Genomic DNA, 20,320 nt, shown 5'->3' with positions numbered 1-20,320 from the left:
ACCAGTTTTCAATCTAATAATAGTTGTTATGTGTCATGTGTCATCTATTCATGGCTGGAACTTTCCAGTACCAAGGTATCTGAGGGTATCTCAGAGTTACAAAAGATTATTACCTGAGGAGGGTATTCTGTTTTACTTTTCTTTTGTATGTTGAGAGAGAGAGAGAGAATATGCTTTATTGTTCAAAGTTACAAAAAAATTAAGGCTTAAAACAATATTAAATTAAGGTAAAGTAAAATATACTCACAAAAAGAAGAAATGGAACAATAAGTCGGCATCGACATTATACTAGGGATGTCTCATACCTACAACACGATTGTTTTTCCATTGATCATGGAATTGTTTACTGATCTTTTTTTTAATTTGGTAAGAGGTATTGTTTATTTAATTTGATATCCAATGGAATGTTTTAGAGTCATGCCGATTTTTGCCGATATGACCGCTTTCTCATTTCTTCTAAAATTTGCGTGTCCCGATATACATGCGAATTTAAAGATAATGTGTTCACCAATGGACGATTCCAGTACCTCTATACAGTGTTGCCACTATAACATTTTCGGGTCTAAATCGACTGACATTTTCTAGGCCTTTTTTGGAAAAATCCAAAGTCGGAACAGATAGAATTTGTATTTTCATCGATTCCTGGCTGTTCCCGGATATATGAATATCCTGATTTTGAACTGTACTTATTTTCTTATCTAGTTTTATATAGAGTCGCATTGAATTTGTTTTGGAGAAGATCTATCTTTAAACCAATCTCAGTTATAAAAACCAAGAAGTTTGCCAGCACCCTCGCTAGCCAAAACGATATAAAGCCCACTACCACAGAATTCCTTTTCTTCTTCTTAATTTGTACTATAGAATTCAGGTAGGTTATTTTTTTCGAGATTTGAGACCATATTTAGGTGTGTTCGTTCAATAATTATCTGAAAGCCCAATTAGCTCGCATCGCTCGGCATGCATTCGATAATGAAGGTTGTCTCGGTTGCCTCTATTCTGTGTTCGGTATTAATGAGAAGAAGAAAATGGTTGAGTTTCAAATATTTTTTGGATAATTAGATCATAGTGATATTTTTGATACTTGTTTCGAAGCACATCACTTTTTTCAAAAATGAGTTCATGACATATTCTTATTAACAAAACAATGGAATAGTCATAAAAATATTCGCATATTAAAAAAAATTCTAAATTACACTTCTATTGTAGAAAAAAACTTCATCGATCATATATCTTAGAGGTTTTGTGATAACAAATGATGATATCTCAATTATCAACCAGTCATTTAGATAGAATTGAATGTTCGTTGAATATATTTTGCTCTATTTACTCTGTTATCACGTGGTATCAAATCTAAACCTGCTCGATATGCACCTGTTTTATATAGAATCGAGAGTTCGTTTAATGAATTTCACTCCGTTGACTCGGTGATCACGTGGTATCAAATCTGATTCTGCTCGCTTGGCTCCGAATCGAATACACTCATTGCAAGATCACGCTACTAAGGGAAAATTTAGACATTATTCATTTCATTTTTTTCAACTAGAGAACCTGATACAATTTGGAGCATCGTCACTACTTACCAACCTGAAAAATGACTAAACGATTAAAAAAGCCAATTTAAATGTTTTGATCTAATAAAATCGGCTGACAATGTTATTTTATCAATTCACTGTAATTTCTGGCTTCTCAAATTAGGATTCAGATAATTTAGCCGTGAAACAATGAAAAAAATAAAAACCAACTTTCATTTTATCGAATATTGATCGAAAAAAAATTATTACAATCTGATTAAACTCTAGCTCAAATACTTCAATAAATAGTCTGGAATAAAATTTAATAAATAAGTTTTTGTTAACAAAACTCAAAACAAACGAACAAATCTCTAGTTGCCAATGAAGTGAGTTCTATTTTGAATTTTATTCAAGGACAAATTCCCAAAATGTTAATCATCAATAAAAAAAAAATCAATTGATAAAAACAGACGATGTGTTGAAAAGAAAGGGAAAAACAGTTTTAGTATTTTGCTTCAAACTGGTTATTTGAGTGCACTGTTATTTTATGTGGAGTGGGATTACCATTCTGTTACTTGCTAAGGTACTTGGTGAGTTTATGAACATTTGATATACAGTTATTATAGGCTTATTGTAATAAACTAAGTTGTTTATTAATCGAGTTTTACTAATAATTGATGGGAGCGGTCTTTTAATTTCGGACTTCTGCAAATCATATTTTTTTTAACAATTCTGTTCAACAACAAAATCAGTACTGATGACACACATAAGAAATTTTTGTTTTGTTTTATTCAAATCGCTTAGAAATCCAAGTCACTTTAAAATCTGCACTTAATGTTCCACAGTATCCATATTTTTTAAAGCAAATGGATATATTAAACTGATACATATATATTTTTTTTGATAGCTCAAGGTCAAATGCCAATAAAATTTATGCAAAAGTTATTTTTGTGAAGAAATTGATATGGAAAAACTTTGGTTTTTTGCTAGTTAAAGAATAGTCGGCTATAGAAAAGGAAGAAAAAATGCCAATAAAAAATCTGTAGATGTTTCCTTTTGATATAAAAAGAAGAAAACGCCCTTCTCTTCTGAAACAACTACCTCTTTCGCCGGTATGGAATACCCATAAATATATTTTTTTCCAAATCATACATTAAATACTTACTTTTGTAAGAAAATACTTTGTCGTCCATCAAGTTTTGAAGTCTTTTCACTTGTATGAAATCTGTATCACTTTCATTTATGAATTTTGTTGAACTGGTGAACAAATTGAATAAAATGAGAACCTATAAGTGGAAGTATTCTTGTTTAAGTTGGAATATTATGTATCTGAAAGAAACATCTGCAGATGATTACACATTGCTGGAAAGCGTTTTCAGTGACATTAGTTTCATTCTCCTATATTAACACAGTAGTACAAAGGTCTATTAAAAAAATAAGGTGAATTTTAATTTTTCTCAAAAAATATTTATTTATTCATCATTTTCAATTTTTTTCCCTTCAAAGTAGTCCCCCTCAGATATACCTAATATACTTTCCAATCTTGATATCTATGTTCTTGAGTTCTTTTAGCCATTCGGTTTTTGTCTCTTCAATCGTCGCAAAACTCCGTTCTTTCATGGGCATCTTCAATCTTGGGAACAGAAAAAAGTCGCAGGATGTCAAATCTGGTGAATACGGTGGCTGAGGCATGATTTCGGTGTTGTTTTTGGCCAAAAAAATACGAACAAGCAATGACGTGAGTGAGCAGGTGCATTATCGTGATGCAAAAGCCATGAATTGTTTTTCCACACTACTGGAAGTTTTCTTTGTATTGCTTCTCGCAAGTGGCGCATAACTTCAAGATAATACTTTACTTCTTGACCGTACGACCATGTGGCAAGAACTCCTGATACAAAACACTTCAAAACTTTTAGGCCTCTCACCAAGAAACTAAACATGCTAAACAGCTGAAACTGTGAACATATGTTCAAGACGAGTGTACCAACATAAAAAAAACTCGCTAATCGAATGTATGTAGCCTGCAAAATTTGAACATTCACCTTATTCATGAACAGACCTCGTATACAAATAATGGGAATAATTTTATCATGACTCAAACTCACCCCAATAAGGAATATGTTAAACTCTTTGGATTGGTTTCCTATTAATATTTTTTGTACTAAACTATGATTTTTGTTCATAAAATGAGGTGCACCACAATTAACATATTCGAACATGTGAAAAACATTTTTTGAAGCAACTGTTTCAAGAAAAGCATCCCAAAATTCGGTTTTCTTTAAAGGTTTGAATGCATACAACAAAAACCCCGTCGACATTAAGACTGCAGGAAGTATCAATAAAAAACTCTTGTTGGGTGACTGGATTTCCTCACAGCAAAATGTATTATTCATTCAATAGAATAGACTTTCATATTTCAATTCGTTTTCTACAGTTCTTGACTATATTGGAAACTTTCAACTCTCCCAACATACCTACATAATGGATTCTGGTAAATGCCTGCCGGAAAACAACTACTTCCCGGCTAATAGCACGATGGACATTGAATTATATGCGAGAGATACTTATGCAAATTACCTCACTCTAACACTCAAAATAGGTCTCATATCTGTGTTGAGGAGGAATACTATGTTTTGAGAAAATAAGTAATTCTAAATGAAATTTAAAACACGTCACCTCTCACAACGTTCCTACAAAATAGGATGAATTATATGCGAGAGATACTTATGCAAATTACCTCACTCTAACACTCAAAATAGGTCTCATATCTGTGTTGAGGAGAAATACTATGTTTTGAGAAAATAAGTAATTCTAAATGAAATTTTAAAACACCTCACCTCTCACAACGTTCCTACAAAATAGGATATGGTTAATACCTACCAAAAACAATAACTGTATAATTCAATGTCGAGTGTGGTATAAGCCAGGGAAGCAGATGTTTTTCGGCAGACATTTATCAGATCCTACTGTATAGAAACGTTGGGTGAGGAGAATGTTTCGATAAAATCAATTTCAAAATATATATTTTCTCAATTTGAAAGTTCATTTGCCCAATCACGATTTAATAAATGTGTCGAATATATAAAAAAAAGCACAATATCTAAATATAAAACATCTAGGAAACTTACTAATAAGATTTTTTTTCCACTATAAAAGGTTTACAAAACCGTGGTAGGTGTTTCGCTATACAATTCCTTTTTCAAGCAGAATTTGATTAACTTAATTTTATTGAAACATTTTATATTCTAAAAACAGTATCTTGATCTACGGTCCGATCAGAACATTCATTTCATTAACTAGTAAAACCAAATAGATACAGGTAAAAAAGGTAAAAATACATATTATTTTTTAGTAAATGCAAAAAACAAGTCAATAAATTACTATTGGAGATATTAATTTGTTTTTCATATGACTAGTGAATAAGTAGTTTTTTAAATCTATATTTAGATGCTAAAAAAAATCAAATCCTACTTGAGAAAGCTACTGTATAACGAAACACGTGTCGCGGTTTTGTAAACCTTTTATAGTTTTGATATGGATTTTCATCAAGTATATGTCAGTTTCATTGAATTTCGTCTGTGTATACTTCTGCAGGGCTAGTCAGAAACAGGCCTTACTTTGATGATTAATCCTTTCAAAATCCTTAGCAAAAAACATCTCTACACAAGTTCTGAGAAAGATCAATTTCAGTAACAATTAGATATTATCTATAAAGTAGCAGGTACCTGAGATAAGGTAATTGTGGAGTCTAGAAATATGCACTCAAAATTTGATAATAAACACATTTTCGAAAAGTATAATATTGATAAATGAATAAACCTCCTATAACATGAATAGTTGTAATTTAGTACAAAGTTTGATTGACAATACATGTAAAATATTTTCAAGTAGAACTGTTCGAAAATTATAGTAGCAAATACAGTATTGAAAAGTTCCATTATTTTAGAGTTTTTCAGAAAATTAAAGTACAAATGTTATTCATTTCATATTTTGTAGAGTAAAAATTTGCACAGCTGAAGAAATATCTTTAAAGACCATTCAACATGACACATTTCATACTTCCTTAAGTTTAATAGACAGATTAAAACAAATAGAAGAAATTTCGAAGATATTTTTCAACTTGCCAATTGTTTTTGTTAAGATGGAAACCATGCATTTTTTATATTCTTGAAAGGGATTCACAAAGTTAAAAAAAATATTTTCAAGTATTGTTTTTGACAATTCATTTTGTTCAAAGTTTCACCTCATAATGTCACTAAAATGACTTATATAACAAAATATGTTATGTTGTTTGTCAATGAGTCATCGAATGTCAAAATTTCTAGATTGTTTACTCATAAAATTTGTTATCTGAATTTTTATCAGTATTTTCATTAGTAAATAACATGAATCCATCTCGACTGATGCTTATCAAACTCGCCAAGTTATCAATAATTTTTCCAATTGTAAAATTCCAGGCTGGAAACTTTTAATATGATTCCACAACAATTTATAACATCACACAAAAACTATCAGATTCAATAGTGTTAATTTCAAGAACAGTTATTATCATAGTTATTGTCATAATTATTGTCATAATTATTGTCATAATTATTGTCATAATTATTGTCATAATAATTGTCATAATTATTGTCATAATTATTGTCATAATTATTGTCTGGATCTCTTCTTCTCCAATCGGCCTTTTGCTAATGTCAGATGACCTTGAGAAATTCAAAGCTATATCTGATGTTGAAAAGTGTGTTACAATGGTATTATGTAGTACATGAGTATAAATATTATGTATTGTTTACCAGTAGTTTGTAATAAAAGTCCGTGTTGTAATTGGTATTGTCATCAGTTATAAAAACTGTTTTCAACTTAATTTGGGCATGATTCATCTTTTCTTTAAGTGATTCCAATAACCTGACCAACAACATTTTTGCAAAACTTGCTTATAGATTTCGAATTACTTTTAGAGCACTGTTCAGTTAACTCCAGTTAACTGAATTGTCGTTGATTTTTTATGTCAATTTTTTTGTTTGTAACGGTTTATGAAAAATATTTGGAATGAAGACAAACTGTCTAGGAGAAAGATTTATTATTCATGTAAGTTTCAAATCATTTTCATTATTTTTGAGATCAGTTCAACCACTCTGGTCGGTCGGTAGCCGGGCGGTTCGACGTGGGTGCTTTGTTCACTCAGTCAATCGGCCGATGTGTGAGTCGGTGGTTCAAGTCGCAGGCAGAACGCTCGATTTTCACTCGCTATCGTCCAACCCGTTAAAAGGTAAGACCTTGTTAGTCCTTAACTTGAACAAGTTTCGACTTCTGAGGGTTGTCGTTCGTAGGGATCCGATAGCTGGTTAACGGAAAAAACATATTTTCAACCATTCTTGAGTATATTGGTTTCAAAGGTTTATGAACAAATAAAAAATATATGATTTTGAGAAAAAATATACTCTAAACTCACTTCAGTTCTTTCTAATCAATGTTTAAGTTGATCACTGTTCTTTTCCTGACAATAAAAAAGTTTGATAAAAAATTCATTATGGAATGTTTCAGGCAAGGCCGTAGGCAGAAAACAATTTCGGAGGGGTTTGGTTTGGTGAAACAGTAGAAAAACATGAAATATAAAAATAATGAAAGAAAGAAAATTGTATAACATGATCATATATATTTATTAGAAAACCATTACAGAATTATTAACATCTTTTTACAAAATCAAATTTAGTTTTCTAGCTTTCTTTGCAGCAAACAAATCAATTACCTCCTCGGTGTCGATGTCAATTCTACAGTGGATTGACATTAACACCAAACGTTTTGTCGTTCCTGGCTTGTGGAGTTTCTCAAATAAGTTTTGAGGCGTTTCAGAGAAGAGAAATCCTTTCAGGGGTACATGTGGAAACAGGGAGTGTCGCCAAGATCTTTGAAAATGTGTACGCACATTGCCGTAAGGTTTTTCCATTGTGTTTCGGGGAAGTTTTTCTCAATATTCTCTTTGAAGCACTTGGTTCGTTTTGCCAAGGACTTGATCCAATAGTATCTGTATCTGTAGAGTGGGAAGGGGGGGGTGTAGGCCCACAGTACTTAGGCCACATGTGACCCATTGTACATCCTCCCAAGGACTTGTCCTCCTAGGTCATCGTCGATCCTGTCCTTTCCAGGAAGGTGGAACGTTTTGTCGTTCCTGGCTTGTGGAGTTTCTCAAATAAGTTTTGAGGCGTTTCAGAGAAGAGAAATCCTTTCAGGGGTACATGTGGAAACAGGGAGTGTCGCCAAGATCTTTGAAAATGTGTACGCACATTGCCGTAAGGTTTTTCCATTGTGTTTCGGGGAAGTTTTTCTCAATATTCTCTTTGAAGCACTTGGTTCGTTTTGCCAAGGACTTGATCCAATAGTATCTGTATCTGTAGAGTGGGAAGGGGGGGGTGTAGGCCCACAGTACTTAGGCCACATGTGACCCATTGTACATCCTCCCAAGGACTTGTCCTCCTAGGTCATCGTCGATCCTGTCCTTTCCAGGAAGGTGGATGGGTCACTAGTAGACATCTCCTTTATATCGGCACACTCTCTTATTGACGGTAACTCCGGACACTCGCATAGGACATGTCTTACAGTTTCATCTTTTTATTCATACATCCTGCATAGAGGTGTGTCCACTAGCCCCATATTATGGAGGTGTTTTCTTAGTTGACAGTGGCCAGTCAGAAATCCTACTGTTAAGGGTCGCCCAGGGTGATCCTGGCAAGATTGCATCCTTTGATTTCATCCCGTTTCTTTAGGGAATGAGCATGGGTGTAACGTTTGGCTAGTTCCTCAATTGTCGAAGTCATCAGGCCGTAGGTGCCACTGGGTCCTAAAATTCTTAGTCCAGCCGCTTCCTTGGCTGAAGAGTCGGCAATGCGATTACCTTTACTCTTGTCGTGTCCTTTAATCCACCTCAGGATAATGTTATCATATACCGAGGCTTTGGCTAAGTCTTGGTGGCACTCTAGTACTAGCCATGAGGTAACACGTTGTCTGTTCTAGGCTAATAGGGCTTGTCTGCTATTGTCTGCCGATTGTTATTTTTTTGCCAGAAATTCCTTTCCTGGTTATTTCTTTTGTGGCAATTGAGATACCAACCAGTTCTGTTTGAACTACGCTGGCATTTTTTCCCATTCCCCTCTTAATCCTTAGGCTTAGTGATCTGGAGTACACTCCACATCCTGAGCCTTCTTTGATTTTTGAGCCGTCTGTATATATGCGTATTGCATTTGTAGCATCTGACTCTGTGTTCTGTTTTATTTGTATTTTGTAGGGTTTATGACACAAACCTGAGTACAATTGCATCACTGGTTGCCTGGAGCAGAGGTTGCGCTTCTCGCCATAGGCGCAGCCTCAATTGACCCATTCCTAGTTCGAGGTTTACACCAGCCGTGTGCAATCGTAACATTGCCATTTCCGCAACCTCCTTAACGTACAGGTCCAGAGGGGACAGACCAGTAATTAATTCCATTGCCGCGGTTGGTGTTATTCTCATGGCTCCTGTGATGTTCAAACAAGCCAATCGTTGTATTTAATATAATTTTTGGATGGCCTTTGCTTGTAGAACTTTAGGGGGGGATCAATCCCCCTTGATCCCCCTCACCCCTGGTTGCGGCCTTGGTTTCAGGGGTAATTTCGTTGAGAGCACCTCTCATTATAATCATGAGTTCTGGAAAATACTGCGGTTGTGTGGCATCACAAAAATTCTAAGGGTGTCATATCAGGTAATGCAGCGGGTCTTTCTGAGGGACAACGTTTACCTGTCCACTAGTTTGAGTAATTTTCATCTAGCCACTCTCAAACCAGCTCGTCATAGTAAACAGGCGCCTTATTTTGCTGAAACGGAATATTAGTTGAACACTCACTTGGATTTGTCAATTTTCCAAACCGGTATACAGGAAAAAGTGATGTCCCTTAGAAGAGTCCAGTGGATCACCTGATATGACGCCTCTACATGTTTTTAAGAGAATACGTGACGTCTGAAGTGTACGATACACACTCGCACTTCATATAAGAAATCATAGTGCACTACTATAGTACTAGTCAAGCCCTGTCATTTGATACCCATATTGAGGTAGTTATAAAATATTATGTAATCCGCCATTTTGTAGCTGCGGTCATCTAGAATTTGCATCTGTTTCAAAGTCTACTACTATTCTATTAGTCAGGCCCTGTCATTTGATACCCATATTGAGGTAGTTGTGAAAAAAATATGGTAATCCGCCATTTTGTGGCTGCGGCCATCTTGGATTCACAATGATACAGAATTTATTATATTGTATTGTCATCAAAACTTGATGTGTGTACCAAATATCAGATAAATATGTCAACAGGAAGGGGTCAAAGTTCAATTACTAAATTTGACCCAAACAAACGGCAAGATAAAACATCGTTTAGGGATATTAGGATACTTACCTTAATAAAGGTCAATCTGTCAATGTATTTTTCAGGATTTATACATCATTTGTGGATATACTTCATTAAAACACCCAGTATAGCTTCTGAACATTACTGGAGTTTTTTCCCAACACCAAACCGTTATTTCAACACCTCGACACGTGTTTCGATCACCAAGTGATCATCTTCAAAAGGAAGATCGAACTTTGATCAATTTGATCTTCCTCTTGAAGATGATCACTTGGTGATCGAAACACGTGGTCGTGTCGAGGTGTTAAAATAACGGTTTGGTGTTGGGAAAAAACTGCAGTAATATTCATTACTACACCAAAGGTTCCAAACAGTGCATCACAAATACAGTATAGTTTCTAATCAAACCATTTCTCTACAACATTTTTAGCATTCAGATATAAATGATATTGTGACAGTTTTGAAAAGCCAAGAATAAATTTCGGTTACTTTCCTAGTTAATGTTGTAGTTGAATGTGAGGAAACTCTAAATAAAGTTCATGTGTTTTGAAAAAATTCTAACGAGATTAATTTATTTCAGCTTTCTTCCTCTGCCTACCAATATATTCGTGCCTAGCAACAGATATGGCGGAAACAGCAGTTCTTAAAGGAAGCAGCGACTTCACTAAAAACCTGTATAAAATCCTGTCGCGTGGCGAAGGCAATGTCTTCTTCTCCCCTATCAGCATCCACGCGATTCTCTCTTTGGCATCGCAAGGAGCCGGAGGCGCTACTAAAGACGCTCTGACTTCCGCTTTGAACGTGCCGGATATAAAAGTAGCTGCTGAGGGTTACAAAGCCATTATGTCACGCTTGAACAACATCGCAGAAGTCACTCTACACATGGCCAATAAAGTGTTTCTGAAGGAGAACTATAAGCTCCAAGAGGCGTTTCAGAGCATCGTAACGAGTCACTTTCTCTCGGAAGTGGATCTAGTGAACTTCGCCGAAAACATAAAGGCTGCTAAAACGATAAACTCCTGGGTGGAACAAAAGACAAATAATAAAATCAAGGACCTCATAGACTCTGGTGATTTGGATAGTGACACCCGACTTGTACTTGTCAATGCAATCTACTTCAAAGGTAAATGGGCAGAGCCTTTCAATCCATCGCAGACGAAGACGGAGAAGTTCTATCTCGACGGTACCGAACACAACACCGTAGATGTCCAGATGATGCACTTGAAGAAAAAGTTCTACTTCAAGATCGACGAGACTTTGGACGCGAAAGTTCTGGAATTGCCTTACACTAACAAGGATATCAGTATGCTCATTATTTTGCCCAACGACAAAAATGGAATAGCCAAATTGGAGGAGAAGTTGTCCCAAACAGATCTGACGAAAATAACGGAGAACATGTATAGGCCGGAGGTGATGGTTTCGTTGCCAAAATTCAAGATAGAACAGACTATCGACCTGAAAGATTCTTTGACCGAGGTCAGTATTCTTCAATTCCATTATGAATAACATTTTGTGCATACAAAGTTCACAAATTCATATGTTTCATTGTACATTTATCAAATTCAAAACATCAAATTCTAAGAGAAACTTTTTGAGTGCCTGCCAGAAATATTTTAATAAAAGGAACTACTCAACTGAATGAACCAGGGGTGTCAAACTCAATTTTGCAGAGGCCCATATATTAAATTTGAAATGTGTAGGCGGGCCATATTCAAATAAAAAAGTGTACTGAATTATTATAACTTTTTATTCATTTAATTATATAGTATATAATATACGGTTGTTAAAAATCATATCAAAGTAATAAAAGAGGGTATTCATTTTGAGCTCGAGGATCCAAATACCTGATTTCTCTTGTTTTTGACAAGCTCATTGATGTCAGGTATCATATTCCTTGTAATTATTTTGAGAATTGATTGGACATGTTCATTCGTAAGTTATGTGCGTTGTTTGTGCTGCATGCTTTTTTAATTGCGGGTAGTTACCCAAACTTTTGAAATATTGTGTATAAAATGTAAAAGCAATAGCCTCTTTAAATGTTTCTATCAAAATACTGTCCGATTGAAGATCTATCAACTCCATTTACAAATGAACTGGTGCCTGTGAAGCTTAAAAATTGAATAGTGTGGAAGATTGTTCTCAACAAAAATATTAGGGTATTTCTGCTTGTTGCTAAGAGATGGCGTTACCGTCTATAATTGAGTTGTACTAAAATACTAAATAGGTACCTATTTATTCTTCGGAAAACATTCATTTTAGGAAGTACACTAATAGTTTTTTCTTTACTGTTGTAATCTAGTTGTAGTATAAAGCTATTGTTCATTTCTATTTTTGTATTGTCTTGTTATTGAAGTACCTTATTTTCAAAAATTGAATGTAACTGACCGATACTTGATGAAGATCCATATCAAAACCCACTAATTCAGTTTATCGTGAGATTGTCACTATGAACGAAACACTACAAAACTGCGACAGGTGTGTCACTATACAATAGCTTATTCTAGCAGGAATGGTAAATTTCTCATAATTTGAAACCATTCTATACTCTCTAGCAAATTAGCTACTTCTTATGGACCTATCAGATGACTAGGTTGAATTTAAATACCTGAAAGGACCGGATATAATCCTTAATCAACAAGTAAAAATAGTTCGATAAATTAAAGTATGATTACCTGCAAAGGAAAAAATTAGCAAAGTATAATTATTTGAATGGAATTGATTGTTCATTAGGTATTGGAAATTTTGAATTTTTTAATTTCTGTACTTTCCAAAAGATTTAATTTTTAACCTTCTGGAAATGAAGAGTTTTGAATTTATGATTGAACTCATGCCCCTCTGTGAGGAGGTGAGTAGCATACATTGAATTCATTTTTCAATTCTGGAAACTGTTTCTATGTTCTTTCATGCATATTTGAAATGTTCTACCAGTTTGTCTGATTTAAAATATTGGACATGAACCACACAACAATTTACAAACTCCTCATCTATCTGACACTAAACTCTTGTCTTTGTTATTTTTGAAATAACTTGAACGATTCCTTCAATAATCCCAAGAAACAAATCTGTTATTAGGTATGACAACAAAATAAAAAAATATATTTAAAAATAACAATACTGAACAACACAATTTTTTTTCAAAAGTAATTAGTGACAAAACGGCCCAGGCGAAGCTCTCTGGCTTACAGGGATAGGCTTGTCTGGTCATCAGTGGTGTCGTCAGCGGCCATGGAGATCCTTCTAGATCTACCTCTTCTCCACATTTTTCTAGAGAGAGACTAGATGGACTGCATATAGACTTGTGCACATTGCCAATTGCACAAATCAATTTAATGCAGAGTGCAACAGACTGTTGGTTGACATTGGAAGTCACAGAATTCTGGAAATGACCTCTGACTTTATGCCTCCAACTGTCAACTACGACCTGCTTTATAAAGTACTGCTCCCGAGTAGAGAGGACTGCATCCTCCGGGAGAAGTAAATATTACGAGCAGATAGTTGTTGCTTCATAGATGGATCAAAAACACCTTTTGGTTCCGGTGCAGGTGTTTTCAGTCGCAGACCCATGCCTAGGATTCTATGCGACTGTATTTCAACCGGAAATTTATGCTATTGAATTGAATTGAATTGTAGAAATTGAAAGAATCCAACTTCATACACCAGTCAATAAAAATATTCTCGTACAGAAAAGCGACGTTGGAAGTTCTTGGCTCCCACCGAGCAAATTGCCAAAAACGACTCTCCTCAATAAGAAGACAACATATTGTCTCTGATCTGGATCCCTGGCCATACTGGCCTGAAAGGCAATGAGGCTGCTGATTCCCTTGCAAAGGAGGGTGCTGCAAGCAGCTTCATCGGACCAGAACCTGTCATTGGCATCGCTTTAGGCTTTGCCAAACAAAGATTGACTTCTGGCAGAATCTTCCAGGATTGGCTCACTCCGAGGCGTTTATTCACCCTTTGAAGCTTGATACCAAACAGTTGTTGGATTACAGTAGGAATGAACTACGATGTCTAACAGGCCTTCTTACAGGTCACTGTCATTTGAATCATCATATGCAGAAACTCGGACTGTCGGAAGGCAGTGAGTGTCGCCTCTGTTTGGAAAATGATGAAACAGCAGAGCACATACTTTGTGCCTGCCCTGTTGGGGATTGAATCAGGTTTCTAGTGTTCGGTAGAGCCGCACTCTAACCATTTGACCAGAAAGACCACTCACCATACAAACTAATCGGCTTCGTTAAGAAGCTGGGTTTATTTGGTCGAGTGTGAATAGGCGTGAGCCACAATAAACCCTTGAAGGTTGCGGTGGAGGGTCGAATAGACCTACTCACTTTGGACCTAACCTAACCTAATTAGTGACAAAAAGATCTTTAATAGTAAAAGTTCATTTCCCCAATGAAAAATCTTTAGTGTGAGCTCATTTCCCCAAAAAAACATTTTCAATTTGTTTTTAAATTTCCCTAGCGATTTTTGTATTTTTTATTCTTTTATTGGTAAGCAATTATGAATAACAATACCTTGGTTTGATAATGATCTGTTGGATTGGTCTATTTGGAAACAGTTCATTTGTCTGGTGTTATACTCGTGGACATTTTTAGTTTTTTGAATTTTTTCGAAGGAATTTTTGTAGCCGGTGAACACTTCATATGTACTTATAAATATACATATTTTGATTTTATGGAGAGTTTGAATATCAAAAAGATTTCTTAGTTTTTATAAATCTATAGTCCATTCCAGATGGGATAATTTATAAATACATTAGCAGACCCAGCCACGCGTTGCTGTGGCTAAGGTTTTTGTTATATTACATTGTAGTAAATTATTTAAGAGGAACGGTAGGAGAACATCAGTCACGGGGACCACCATGCTTTTTTACATAGGTGCCATTTTAAAAAAATATGGCGACCTCCATGGCACAGATTTTCTACTACCGTAACCCCTTAGTACAATTAAATTATTATTTACGAACGAAGACGAAAATGTTGGTATAAAAATCCACTGGATTGGGATTTGAAGGGGAAGGACTTTGAACACGATGGATTAAAATTTTCGTACAGTTGATATTAAGCAAAAATCAATACAAAAGAAGTAATTTTAAAATTTATTATTATTTTTATTCAATTTTGTAACAAATGAGTATATTACAAATTGTTAGTAAATAACATGTGACATTTAAACTTATGAATGAGGTACGTCGGCCTGATAGTCTTAAATCATTAACAATAATATTCATTATTTTGAATTATTAATAATTTTAATTTCAATTTAATTTAGCACTAATCGGTGCACAATATTTTTGGTTAACCTGTCTTTAGCTAACACAAATAGATTCGACGGTTTCCCTACACATGAATATGCAACATATAGTTGCCCATGAGAAAAACATAGATTTTCCAAATCTAAACCAAAAATGGAGATTGTTTGGCCTTGAGACCTATTTATAGATATGGCAAAAGCTAAACGAATTGGAAACTGTAGCCTTCTGAAAGGTATGGTAGAATTTGACGGTATCATTGGAATACGTGGCAATAGGACCAGTTTTACTTTAAACTTTCCAGTTGAAATGATTGCTTCAAGAATATTTCTGGTGATCTTTTTGATGATCAAATGAGTACTGTTGCATAATTGAGGGGGATTCAAATTACGTTGGAGAATAATAAGGGAAGCACATTTTAATTGAAGATTATGTGGTGGCATTCCAGGTATAACAATTGAATTTCAAGGTATTTCGTTTACTACAAAATAAATTCAATTATACTTTAGCCTCAACAACACGTGGTGGTTATGCATTTGAATTGTAGCTTGTATGGCACGTTTGTAGGTTTAACATAGCATCGCCATCTATTGATTACTTACTCAATCCAGTCAACAGATATCGCCATCTGTTAAAATCATTTGGAGTTAACAGATAATTGTGAATATCAAATAATAGGCAAATAATTTGCAATAAAATAATATTGCGACTATAAATTAAGATGTATGCTATCTTATCTTTCAAGTTGGATCAAACTTCACACGGTATGCAAATTTGATTAAAATCGGTTGAATAGTTTAGGAGTCCATCGCGGACAAACAACGTGACACGTAATTTATATATATTAGATTTTTTACCTTTCTTTGCAATCTATTAAAAGGTTTCAAATTTTCGGGTGTCAGAGCCCTATAATGGGGTGTCATGTAATGAATTCTAGAGTAAATAAGTGAGAAATGAATATAATATGATAATTTTGTAAAAATTACCTAATAGGGAAATGATTTTGAATTAATTTTTGCATATATCCCTTTCAATTTAAAATTTCATTAGTATAGGGACCAAGTAATCAGGTTGTTTGTTTATAGGAAATGATTTTGTTATCAAAAGAAAGTGGGATGTTAATATTATTGATTTAATTTTGGAAACATACATGTAAGATGATCTAAGGTAAATGTATGTTTTCTGTTTTCTGAATTATTACCAATTATTACCAACGTTGAATCATTTTTTACTAATATTTTATGAATGACTGTATCAAATGCTTTTCATAAGTCTAAAGATATCAAGCAACATTTTTGTTGTCATCTATATCTGTACTGATTTCTTTCCAAAACAGCCAACTCTGTACTCATAGCTTTTCGAAATCTATACTGACCACTGAATAACATTTCCTTCTCTAGAAATTTGATCAACTTAAAATTCATGACTTTCTTCAATATTTTTGGGAATACTGGTAGAACAGAAATTGACCTACAATTGTTCAAGCAACTCTTGTTGCCACTTTTATATATTGCGTAAACTTTTGCTGTTTTTTTTTTCAGAAAAACTATAATACCACTCTCAAAAGATGTTTTAAACTAATTAAGCAGAGTAGGGCTTTTTTTGATTATCATAATATCCGTATTATCAATCTCAATTTCTATTTTACTAATTGGTTCCAGAAATTAGAAATCTTCATACTAGTTTGGCCCAAAAAAGTCAACGCTGTGTAATCATTCTCCTTATCTCTTAGAATTGAGTAAATTTCCTTTATGGCTTGACTGTATAGTTTTTCGGGCAGTAAATAATCTGGTTATGATAATCTAATGAGTAACTATTTGTTGAAAACAAGTGTTTATACATACACTTTACTGAGAATACTCTCTATATTTGAAATTATAATCTGAATATGTAAATGAATTTATTATTATTACTTACATTTCATCAATAAACATTGTGATTCATTTGTTCCCGTTAGCTTGGCCTTGGAAACATGTTCAGTGACACTGCAGACTTCAGTGGCATGTTAGACAGCTCGGAACCGCTGTGTGTCAGCAAAGTAGTGCAGAAAGCATTTATTGAGGTTAACGAAGAGGGTGCTGAAGCAGCTGCAGCTACAGGTGAGTATCGTTTGCTTTATCTACCTACCTCTATATCAAAGTTAAGTAAGAGGCATCTCATACTCTTATGTCATAACAATTCAAAATATTAAATTACCACTTTCATTTGTAACTAATGTTACTACAGTTTCAGTTTTTCAAACTTATACATTGAACTAACAATGATTGATTACATTAGCCCTTATATAACACCACTGTGGGTAATAATAGAGGTATTCAGCTTGTTATATAAGGTGCTATACAGTGCATTTCTTTAATGCCCACCCCCCTTTATTTTTTGAACTGGTCAACTCAAAAATGTTAAATTTGAGATAATGAAATTAATGCATGAATACTTTATTTTTTGAAGTGAAATTGACAGATGAAACCCCATAAAAAAAAGTCCACAAGGGTGTCAAATCTGGCGAGCGGGCTGGCCATTCTCTAGGACCTCGACAGCCAATCCAACGACCGGGAAAAGTAGTATCCAAATAGTTTCTTACTTGTCTGGAGTAATGTGGTGGTGCTCCATCTTGTTGGAATACAATATCCATATCGAATTCATTAGGATTCACTTCGACGATTTCAGTGATGAGAGGGTCAACAGTAGTTTCCAGCATATTCAAATACAGTCCCCCTGTTAAATTTTAATCAATAAATAGAGGTCCTACAAAATGGTTTCCAAAAATTCCTGCCCAAACGTTAATTTTTTCTGTATATTGGGTATGTGTTTCCCGGAAAAAGTGAGGGTTGGTATCACTCCAATAACGGCAATTTTGTCTGTGAATATTGCCGTTTAAAAAAAAATGTACATTCCTCACTAAAACAAATTTTGTGGAGATAGGTAGGATGTCTTACAATGGTTTCCATCATGATTTCGCAGAATTCTGTTCTTCGATCAGGGTCATCTTCAGTTGATTTTTTATCGATGATATCTATTCCTCTTCAAAAGTCTCCACACAGTAGAAGGAGACACCTCACAAACATTCGCGACGGAATAAGTAGACTGTTCAGGATTTACTACCATCTCACCAATTATTTGCACTTGCTGTTCTTCCGGAATGGACGGATGACCAGGGAGCTTTTTGTTATGTACACTACCGGTAGTTGTGTATGAAACCACTATAGACATGGGTGGAAAAAAAAACACGGTACTTGAAAAAACACCGGGCTCGAGAGATTGGATAGAAATAAGTCAGTCAACTCGACCGAGCCAGGCGAGAGCATTGTTATTATTTAGTTGTTTATATTCAGATCGGAAAAGATGTGATGGTTTATTTGTTAAGTTCAATTGTGAATTGATGTATCTTTGGATACAATATATTTTATACGATTATTATATCTGCTTTTCTTATAGCTGTGAATTTGGATACAAGTTACCTCAAATATTTTGTACTGATAGGACGATTCGGAACTTTCATTGAAAATCCTTTCGGTCTCGTGAAAGTTACGCGTCGCACCGTAAATAAAAATCGCTTCAATTTTTTCTTCCAATGGACGAGAATTGACCATTTTAGAGATTGTTGACGTGGTACCTTTCTACTAGTAAAACCGAAAACTACAAGAGAATATTCTAACTGAACAATGGTGTTCATTGTCGTACTGACATTTTTTGTCGTTTTTATAAACAAAAAATGACATTTTTTGCCGTTTTTATTAACAAGAAATTATTTTACAAACCTTAACAAGGTTGTTGGAATTGCCATTTGGCAGATAAAGAAGAATATTTCTAGAAATATCGATATTAATGTGTTTGTCTTCAGGAAATTATTAAATGTTCCGCTATTTTGTAGTAGGTGAAGATATTGACTTCATATTTTAGGGTTGTGAAGTATTCGTCAGGATCTTCAAAATGATGTGTCACAAGACCCCCCTTTCCATTTAATTTTTTTCTCCAGATGGCGCCTAGTCGCCATCTTAAAAGTTTCATCTGTCAATTTCACTTCAAAAAATAAAGTATTCATGTATTAATTTCATTATATCAAATTTAAAATTTTTGAGTTGACCAGTTCAAAAAATGAAAGAGGGGGGGACATTAAAGAAATGCACTGTATAATGGCTAATGTAATGAACCATCGTTAGTTTAATGTATAAGTTTGAAAATGTCCTCATAGAACGTAACTGCAGTAACGTTAGTTACAAATAAAAGTGGTAAAAAACTCTCGGTTCAACTCTCGGTTCAACTCTCTTTTCTTCATTATTCAAAATATTATTGTCACGAATTTGTTCAGTGAATGCAATTTTAATCCCTCAAATTATAGGTAATTCATTGCTTTAAGAGGCATGACTGGTTTAAGTTAAAAAAATAATTTGATTAGTATTCAATGGGATGAGACTGTTTTTCGTTGGAATTTCCTTCTGACTGAAATGAAGTCCCTACATTAAGACTAACTTAATTTCACGTTAAAACAATAGGTTTGTTTTGGTTCTCAGTTCAGTACAGTTCCATCATGCGCATTTACTAAAATCTGTTTTGGTTCATTTAGAACGGTCCTGGTAGTTTGAACATAGGAGTAGAGACTGATTAGAACTTTCCATTCGCACTCGCGCATAAGTGTAATTTTACAATTTGTGTTGTAATAGGTGACGCACAATAAAGCCCCACTTGCGGCTGATCCTATAATTTGAAAAATTAAAAGTCGGGTCTAACTAAACATTTTTACTAAGTAGATTGATCTCAGACTCTCAACAACTTGGAAAAGAAGTTGAGATTTTTGAACGATTTATAAGCAGAGCATTTATAATTTTTTCATCTGAATTTCTGGATTCATCTGTCTCTTCGTAGTCAACTCATAAACACAATCAAATGTAGGATCGATATCCGTTATGAGATTTTATGACTGTTTCTTGCTATACTTTGATGAGGGGTATGTCTCTTAGCTTGAGCTAAAGTTGCCTTACATGTTTTTGCTTTTTAATTGTCCGTCGATGCTTTCCATTTCTTTCACACAAGAATTTTTCATGACTTGCCTTCTGGGGATTCTAAAGCATCATTTAATTTTACTTGTAGGTCAAGGTGAATCAATGTGGCATAACTTTGAAATAAAATTACTGAATATTCCATTCGATCAAATAAAGAAATGCTACAGGGAACTTCGAAC

General features: G+C 34.4%; 1 protein-coding gene across 21 annotated transcripts in view; it reads left to right on the top strand.

Moving 5' to 3' along the window:
• Nucleotides 1-1,938: 1,938 nt before the first annotated feature.
• The window catches only part of LOC111510002 (leukocyte elastase inhibitor), a 122,941-nt gene continuing 104,559 nt past the window's right edge, over nt 1,939-20,320 (top strand). For 20 of the 21 annotated variants that reach the window (XM_074175124.1, XM_074175119.1, XM_074175117.1 and 17 more), the window contains exons 1-3: nt 1,943-2,101; nt 10,468-11,363; nt 17,099-17,240. In XM_074175124.1, coding sequence (XP_074031225.1) covers nt 2,059-2,101; nt 10,468-11,363; nt 17,099-17,240 — 1,081 coding nt within the window. In that variant the 5' untranslated portion in view covers nt 1,943-2,058. Of the gene's footprint in view, nt 2,102-10,467; nt 11,364-17,098; nt 17,241-20,320 lie in introns of all 21 variants that reach the window. The other variant, XM_074175127.1, reaches the window with a different exon arrangement.

Source organism: Leptinotarsa decemlineata, unplaced genomic scaffold, assembly GCF_025532065.1.
Source record: "Leptinotarsa decemlineata unplaced genomic scaffold, Ldec_3_MD MMD2_tig00000882_RagTag_RagTag, whole genome shotgun sequence".
Lineage (NCBI taxonomy): Eukaryota > Metazoa > Arthropoda > Insecta > Coleoptera > Chrysomelidae > Leptinotarsa > Leptinotarsa decemlineata.
This window is presented reverse-complemented; position numbering and strand designations above follow the sequence as displayed.